The 9,474-nt window shown below is 36.7% G+C and overlaps 1 protein-coding gene across 1 annotated transcript; it reads right to left on the reverse strand.

Annotated features, from left to right (window-relative positions):
- Positions 1–9,267, reverse strand: LOC120778271 (nuclear migration protein nudC). Its single transcript, XM_040110050.1, has 6 exons — positions 9,136–9,267; positions 8,883–9,085; positions 3,041–3,197; positions 1,226–1,420; positions 264–466; positions 1–205 (listed from the first exon to the last, which is right to left on the reverse strand). The coding sequence occupies exons 1-6, from the start codon at positions 9,208–9,210 to the stop codon at positions 154–156; spliced, it is 885 nt and encodes a 294-aa protein (XP_039965984.1). The 5' UTR covers positions 9,211–9,267; the 3' UTR covers positions 1–153.
- Between the last annotated feature and the right edge of the window lie 207 nt (positions 9,268–9,474).

Here is a 9,474-nt window from a genome sequence, read left to right on the forward strand (position 1 = left end):
TTTTTTTATGAGGTAGGCATTTCTTTGACTTTGCGCAACAAATTAGTTTTTGTTAAAATCGCGAAGAAATAACTTTGCCACAGTTTTTTATTCAAAAGTATAGGCATGGAGATATGTACAAAACTAATACAAAAAAACTCTTAAAAATTAGCATCAGTTAAATTTGCAATTCGAGAAATCCATTTCAGGGTGCTGCATTTTAAACCTAAAAATAAATAAATTTAAATTAGTTAAAGAAAACGATTATTTCCTGTAATATTTACTTCTCCATTATTTCCATTTTTCTTTTGTCTTCGCTGGTTGGCAATCCCATTTCTTTTTGACGTTGATCGTACATCATTTTCTCAACCAAACTTCGTGTTTCGCCATCCAAATCAGAAAGCTTTGAAGGTTCTGGATTAATTTTACGTGTTGATATAGGTTGATCTGTGGCAACTAAACGGTCCCACCAATTCATTTTATTAATCTAAAAAGATGAAAAGTTTATGATTTTCACACTGAAGATTATTGGTATCATAGGATGTGATTACGACGATTTCTCTAAATAATTGACTAACTCGTAAATATTTGCAGATATTAAATATTCTATTGTAATTCGGCATTTCTTTTCATTTTGAAATTTCTTCCAAGTAAATATTTACAATGCATTAAAATGTTATCAACTGTTTTTAGGTTTTTAATATGAAAACATATCAGCAAATATGCATAAAATAACAGAGATATTTGAGACAATGCCGAAAAATGCTAAGAGTTTGGTAATAAAAAATATTTTGGTGTACCGCGGAAATGAAGCGTACAAGATTTTGAGAAAATGAAAGGAAGGAAAATAGCAGAAAGTATTTCGACTCGCGGGCACGATTACGATTCTTGCGGCGCCGCGATTTGATGGTACCGATGGATAGAGGAGGTCCTCAGGATTAAAAAAATATAAACACATATACCGTCCTCAGACGCATAGTTTTCGAGACATTTCACTTCAAAGTTCCACAATTTTACATGCAATTCACTCTTATTTTGTTTTGTTTTTCTTTACATGTCATGACAAATACCGCCGCAAGAATCGTAATATTGCCGACTCGCGTTAAACGTGTGAATCGAATGGGCAACACCATAAGCGAATTGCTAATAAACAGCACGAGTAACTCGTATGTTGTAGCAAAATGTAAACATAATTATTCCAAGCAAGTTTATTGGTCCTAATATTAATGTGTGTGTGCATTTGTACCTTTTCTAGCGTAATGAGAACAGTGTTGCTATCCTGCAGCACCCAAACCGAATCGTCTTGTTTCACTTCTGCACAAAGTTTGCCGTTAATTACAGGTTCCTGGTTTTTCAAACCAACTTTGATCGAGGTCTTTCCTATTGTAACATCAATATCTCTAGCTCTCAAATTTGACGAAGTCTTCAGAGGAATTTTAACCTGTAACATAAAAATCGCATTTTATTCACATTAGTATTTTATAATGAAAAGAAGTAATGATCAAGTTTCTCCCAGACAGATTTTTAATAGGTATTACAACCGGCTACTGAGTACAGTCTTTAGTTGTACATATACAGTCATGGTCACGCAAATAGCACACTTAGTCATAAGAAGCAATAAACGCTAATATAATTGACATAGATCTTTAAAAGAGTAAAAAGGGCTAAAAATATAATTACTTGTTTATTAATTTATCCATTCACGATTCACGAATTATTAGTATTAATTGAAAAACTTCAACTCGTTCTAAAATGCCTTGGTCACCCAAATAGCACAACTTTGGGCATTTGAATATAATTAATATGGGGTTGAATACAATTAATTTAACTACGAATACACAGCCTTAAAATAGCATCTAAGGTAGGCCCCGAATCGTGGGCAAATTGTGATGCCCAGAAAGAAAATGAATTCCAACGAATCGGTTTACAGCACATTTCTTTATTATATTATTTTTTCCAATAATCATATCGACTTCGACATCTCAATTAGTGCAAATATCTCAAATGATGCCTTATCTTTAAGCTTTTTTTTAAATAATCATAATGATGCGGTTATGGTACCTGACTGCAGATTTAATAATAACGGTGGTGGGCCACCTTTAGGTTTTTTTTTTATAATAAAAGTCTTTTGTGGTACGAGACTCCCAATCTACCAATATCTTCTGTTGTCAAGAATTTCTTAATTTTCACTGCACGCTTGCACGAACAGAGAGACATGCTGAAACCAATCAAATTGTTTTTAAATTTTTTTTTCTGAAAATTTAGCATGTGCTAGTTATCAAATTATTATACCCTGAACAGGGTATATTAAGTTTGTCACGAGGTTTGTAACACCCAGAAGGAATCGTTGGAGACCCTATAAAGTATATACATACATAAATGATCAGTATGTCGAGCTGAGTCGATTTAGCCATGTCCGTCTGTCTGTCTGTCTGTATATATACGAACTAGTCCCTCAGTTTTTAAGATATCGTTTTGAAATTTTGCAAACGTCATTTTCTCTACAAGAAGCTACTCATTTGTCGGAACGGCCGATATCGGACCATTATAACATATAGCTGCCATACAAACTGAACGATCGGAATCAAGTTCTTGTATGGCCAACTTTCACATTTGACAAGATATATTCACGAAATTTGGTATGTATTCTTTTCTAAAGCAACAATGTAATCTCCGAAGAAATTGATCAGATCGGTTAACTATAGCATATAGCTGCCATACAAACTGAACGATCGGCATCAAGTTCTTGTATGGACAACTTTCACATTTGACAATGTATCTTCACCAAATTTGGTATAGATTATTTTCTAAGGCAACAATGTAATCTCCGAAGAAATTGATCAGGTCGGTTGACTGTAGCATATAGCTTCCATACAAACTGAACACATAGTTACTAACAGAAATACACCTGTGAAGGGTATTTAGCTTCGGTGCAACCGAAGTTAACGTTTTTCTTGTTTTTATTTAGCAATGGTGTACAGCGTAATATGAGAATTATTAACCTTTAAATTTGTTTAACAGCACTAGTAACCAGATCAATCGATTTGAAATAAAAACATACCTCGACTTCTTGCAGAGTTTGCGTCCATGAATAGTTATCCAAAGTGCAGCCATTTCCCGAATTTGGTTTGAGTTTGCCAATTTCGTCTTTCTCAGAGTCATCTTCTACATCATTTATTGGTTTTGAAACCTCTTCTTTAGGAACGATTTCCTCAATTCTAAAATAGATATAAAATGAAAATGTTGTGGTGAATAACGATAAATGTTGTGCAACATTTGTGCACATTTTAGTTGTTAAATCTCGGCAAGGAGTCATGTGACGAAAAAATGATTAAAAGAGCATGACGGGCGAATAAAAGGTGACATCTGACCAACAAATCGGAGCAACTAAAATTGCTTCAGAACTTTAAGGCTCTAAACTACCAGTTGTTAACCCTCAAACTAAAATAAATTCTAAAATCTAAGGGATATACCGGGAGCGTTTTACGAAAGCATTTTAAATGTGCTAAATCGATTAAAGTATGCGAAAAACTACGTTGATGATTTATGTCGGATGGGAGACGTTTTGTATAGAGATCAAACACATTGGAGGCAGTCAGTTGGTTTAACTATGTATGAAACCTTGCATATGAAACCAGTACTTTAATATTTATCACTTTTTAAAAGCTAATTTAAAGCCATGGGATTGGTGTCGGCTAAAATTTCAGGGTGGTATAAGACAATGATCCCAACCATAATTCTGAACTTATACGAACTTTTTTAGTATTAATTAGCAAACTTCAGCAACCACGGGATTTGAATCCAATTTTTGGGATATTTAGGCAATAATATTAGAAGACATACAAACAGAAATCAATTGAAGTGGGAGTAGTATTTAACATTTCGACTGGAGCAAAATTTCCGAAGGCGAATTACTGCTGTCATTGCCGCAGTTTTAAATTTTCACCCATGAAAACTTAACAAAATATTTTTCAAATGTGATACTATATTAATATGGGTTTTAAAAAAATAGACTTTAACTGGTGCAAGACAAAAAATCATAAAAGATGTGCCTTATTTTACACGATTTAACCCCCTCGTTTTACGTTGTTCGTTTGTGCGTGTTTCTGGCATAGCTGAATAAAAGCGTTGAGCGGGGCTTTAACGCCGACGCGGCAAGTCTACATCAAATTGTAAAATTAAAGAATTAAAATGATATCGAATAAATTTATTAAAATTAACTACTTTTATGCATTAAACATCACGAGTCAAGAAATTAAAAAAATACAAGAATTACTTCTTAACGCGCAATCAGAATGGAATTTTTCAACTCTCAGCGTTGCCGCCGCGTTTATTTAGGTATGTGCCATACAATATCTAGACATTAATAATTTTAGGCAGTAATTCCTAGCTGCCAATTTTATTTAGAGATGGCAGTAAGCGGCAATACATGTGTGGTTGTTTTTGTAGCGGCAGAATTTTGGCGAGTTGACAGTCCTTGGCCGGATAAAAATCCGAGTTCGTTGCGGCTACGTAGACATGTGTATATGTTTACGCTCTTTTAACATATGTACGTAAAGTTTTACCTACTCCTGCTTATATATGTACATATACAGTGTCGAACGGAAAAAAATAAGAACACCTAACCCGGTAATATTCGGTTAGAAATTATTTTTCCCCCGTGATTATTTTTTGTTAAACTTTTTTTGAGGATAAGGTGGCATATTATGCGTAAAAAAATGGTTCTCATCTCCGCAGCAAAATCGTTTTTTTCGGGGAATTTTCCGCGATCTGCCGGTATTGACGTATGGAGGATGTTTTCCAGATTAGGAGTATTTATATAAAGCTGCAAGAGGAGTTAAGTATGTAATTTATGGATATAAATTGAGTTATTGCCCACAAATAGTTTTACAAGGTTATTTTAAATCCTGCATCGAAACTTAAGTATACCATCCCACGATTTCAGAGTATGTATTTTCAAAGCTGATACCCCAGATTTAGAATATATATAATTATTATTTACATAATAAAACAGTTGCAACTGACAGAAAAAACTAAAAGTATCTTCTATATCCAATCATACCCATTTTAATCCTGAGAAATCGTGGGATGGTATACTAAAATCGACCCGAATTTGGAATATGAAACTGTTCTCACTAGAATTCAACTATTTCTGTTATATTAAAATTTGTTTCTAATTTACTTAATGTCGTACCGATAGATTCTAAATAAACAAGTTAATAAGTTGAGTTACTTAAGACTGACTACAAAATCAACTCCGGAATTCGCAAGGCCAGGCTTAAAATCTTCAAAGGCGACAAAGCGGCTGACGAAGACGACACGGAAGAGGTCGACGACGCCAGCCAGCTGCTACAGAATGTGGATATCCAAGAAACCCGAGATGCCCAATCACCTAAGATGCGTACAGACTAACCTGCAGCACTCGAAGTGTGCAACAGAGAATCTGACAACCCTCATAAACGAGAGGGGGATCGACATCAGCCTATTACAGGAGCCTTGGGTTAATGAAGACACTATCAAACAGCAGTAACAATAACATTTTTTACACACGAAACAAAGGTAAACCTAGGGCATGCATTCTTATCAATAGAAGTAATATATAATTACAGCGCAGCAGATATCACAATGGTAAAGGTGGAACAGAAGGAAAATCATTTCTTCTTGGTCTCGGCCTACAAGGCCCATGACGAGAACATATCAGCGGCACCACTTGCAAGACTAGTAGAGGACAACAGGAAGGAAGATGTCCTAATAGGGTGTGATGCAAACGCAAGGCACACTATATGGGGTAGCTCCAGTATAAACACCAGAGGTGAGTCACTCTTACAGTATATTCTGAATAGCAATCTAAGTATACGCAACAAGGGTGATAAGCCAACCTTTTTTTCCCAAACTCTAATAGGTTTCGGGGTGGGAGGAAGTGCTGGACCTCACGCTATCAACAGACATAGACAGTATCGTTGTGAATAACTGGAGAGTAGCCGATGAGCGTTCCATGTCGGATCACTCCTGGATACTCTTCAGCATCCGCGAGAAATACCATACTCGTCTCAAATATCGGAACCCTAGAAGAACAGTATGGGGAAAAATTTACCAGTATACCAACAAAATCCTTGAAAAGGGAGACAATAAGAGTATTAGTAATCCTCAGGAATTAGATTCAGAAGCAGACAAGTTAGAAAAAATCTTAACTACAACTTTCAATAAATCCACACCGTTAACAGTTCTGAAAAAGTCTCTTCCTTGGTGGAACAGCGAGCTCAAGAATGTGAGAACACAACTAATGAAAATTCTCAATGAGTGTTTTAGAACCAAAATCCGGCAGCCATACAAAGATATTATGAAAAGATGCAAAAAATCAGTCAGGGAAGCTAAAAACGACTCATGACGATCTTTCTGCACATCGATAGAAAGTTGCAGAGAACCCGCAAGCTGAGTAAATGCTATCCAAAGATCATACTAATACAGCCTCCATTAAGGCGGAAGGAAATGATTGGACCTCCTCTGCAAAGAAATCTCTGGAGGTACTTATTGAAACGCACTTCCCCGGGAGTTAGCAAACGCCTTTAACTAGGGTTCAACCAGAAACACCGGTAAACACAGCTGATTACCGAGGCCAGATAGTAGACAAAAGCAAAATCAAATATGCCATAAATAGTTTCTCACCTTTTAAAGCGGCAAATCCAGACGGGATTATGCCCATTATGCTGCAAAAGCTGGTAAAATAAATGGTTCTAAGGCTTGAAGGTATATACAAAGCTAGAATTCAACTATCTTACATCCCAAGGAGTTGGAAAATAATTAAAGTAGTGTTCCAAAACCAGGCAGAAGATTACGCGATAATGCCAAGAATTTTAGATCTATAAGCCTTTATGATGAAGGTACTAGAAAGGCTAATAGACTATATTTAAGAACAATCATGGAGTATAAGTTATCCAAGCCCCAACATGCATACATAAAGAGCCGATCAACCGAAACTGCCCTTCACGAGGTGATAAGTGTAATTGAAAAGTCACTACACCATGGTAGCATTTCTAGACATAGAGGGCGCCTTCAATAAAATAGAAATAAGTGCTATAATGAATTCTCTGACACATGATGGCATAGATGACACTGTGCGCAGATGGATACTATCGATGCTTGAGGATAGGAAGATTATAGCTTCAAACGGCGCTGCAACACAAACAAGTTATGTGAGTAGAGGGACGCCTCAAGGAGGGGTCCTCTCCCCGCTTCTATGGGTTGTAGCGCTGAACGAAATACTCCTCCAATTAAACTGTGGAGGAGTGAAAGCAGTAGCATATGCAGACGATATAGTGTTGTTGGTATCAGGCATGTTTCATTCAACAGTCAGCGAGATTATGGAAAGAGCACTACGAAGGTTAAACCTATGGGCTAAGAACAATGGACTAGGTGTTAACCCTAGCAAAACAGAATTGATGCTAGAACCAAAATTGATGCTAGAACAAGCAGAACCAAAATCTCTCTGTTTCAACTTCCGGTACTAAACGGTACAACGCTCTCTCTACCCCGCAGCTAAATACTTGGTGGTGGAGATTGACACCAAACTATCCTGGAAAATAAATATATAAATATAGAAAAAATGGCCTACTATACTTGCAAGATAATCGTCAGCAAGAATTGGAGCTTCAAACCTAGTATAATCATGCGAATGTATACGGCTGTCATAACACAATACAACATTAGAAAATTAAATGGAATACAAAGAGCAGCATGTGCAGGTGCTACTGGTGCTATCAAGTCATGTCCGACTGACGCGCTCAATTTGGTCCTGCATCAACTACCTATAGACATCTTTATTTACAAAACTGCAGCATTCTCAGCTATAAGAATAAAAGAATTGGGTGGTTGGAATCAGCATATCTATGGACATAGTGGAATCCTAAACAAGCTCAACATTAAAAAATCAGACAACATTCTACCAAAGAGTGCTTCAATAGAAACTTCCAGGTGAGGATACCCTCTAGACGAGAATGGACAAAAGGCTCAATAGGAGAGGAAGATACCATCTCAGTTTATACCGACGGGTCCAAAATGGGCTGCGGATTAGGCACGGGGGTATTTTCCGTTGATCTAGACATTTCTCTCTCTATCCGTCTACCGAACTCGACTAGAATCTTCCAAGCGGAAGTAGAAAAGCGTTGCGAATTTCTATTGGAAAACCACGAGACTATACGACAGCATAGTCCACAATTGCAAGCTCAATAAAAGACAGGCTTCAACTAGACTTGATCTGGCTTTCCGGCCACAGGAACATTTTCGGCTACGAAAAAGCAGACGACTTGGCAAAGGCAGGAGCTTTCCTTAACGAATCCGAGGCGGAGCTAACACCAAGCCCGCTAGGATCGACCAAAGGAAAAATCAATAGACAATTTCACCAAGTTGCAAATAACTGATGGGGAAACATAACAAAATGCAAACCTAAACAATTATGGGCAACATATGACAAGAAAGAACTTATTAAATAGGTCTAGGAAAAGAGTAAAAGCTACCATAATAGGGCACTGGCCATTTGGAGAACATGCGTCTAAAAGGGGTATGCCCTACAACAACATCTGCCGAGGCTGGGCAATAGCATAGAACAAGGACACAATTTCCCACTTTCCTTGTGAATGCCCAGCCCTACTATAGATCCGACACAGAGCACTTGGAATCCATTTAGCACCAAACCTTTAATGGATTTCTACTAAAAGCATATCAGACTTAAGTAGCTTCATCGAAACCTCAAAATAGTATGAAAGAGAAGATGAAACAGTGATAACAGATACAGAAGGTCTACGAATAGTGCATCAAAATGGCACAGCAAGTGCTAATTGAGCCCGAAAGAAAGAAAGTCTTAGTAAACGTTTATTATATATATATATGTATATGTATGTGAATACCTGGTTTCCTGTTTAGCAATATTTTGCGTCTTCTTATTATCCTGTTTCGCCACAGATTGGTTTACGTTCTCCGAGTTTTGAGTAATTGCCTTTTCATATTGCTTATTGAAAACACCTGATAGCAATGCTTCCCATTTTTCTTTAGAAGTACCCGTAAAGAAATCAGTTTTCCTTCGCAAGAAGCTCGCAATTGTATCTAAAAACTGCAAAAACACATTTATAGTTTATATAAAAAATCGATTATATGTCAAACCTGAGGAATTCCATCCGTGTGCTTTTCGGCTATTGCTAAAAGCAATCCATCAAATTTTTCATCCTCTATATTCATTTTTAATTACCTTCGGCAAACTTTTTTAAAATAATATGGGGCCAATCTAGATATCGACTTCTAACTATCGAGAGCGATATCTTTGAATTTAAAAAGACTGTGTTCACACCATGGTACAAGGTTTACGAAGGTTCACACAGTTAAAACACGATAACGTTTATTTTTTTTGCAGCGTGGCACTAATTGGAGATTCCAAGTGAAGCAAAATCCTTCTCCACTTGAATCTTTCGGCACAATTTCGATTTCTTTGGCGCCGCGAACTGG

The sequence above is a fragment of the Bactrocera tryoni genome, chromosome 5 (assembly GCF_016617805.1).
Source record: "Bactrocera tryoni isolate S06 chromosome 5, CSIRO_BtryS06_freeze2, whole genome shotgun sequence".
Lineage (NCBI taxonomy): Eukaryota > Metazoa > Arthropoda > Insecta > Diptera > Tephritidae > Bactrocera > Bactrocera tryoni.

Coding starts and splice junctions, on each gene's coding strand:
- LOC120778271 (XM_040110050.1), bottom strand. CDS start 9,210: ATGAATATAGAGGATGAAAAATTTGATGGATTGCTTTTAGCAATAGCC. Junction 3,198..8,882: donor ATTGCTAAACAGGAAACCAG/GTATTCACATAC, acceptor TATCTATTTTAG/AATTGAGGAAATCGTTCCTA. Junction 467..1,225: donor TTCTCATTACGCTAGAAAAG/GTACAAATGCAC, acceptor TCATCTTTTTAG/ATTAATAAAATGAATTGGTG.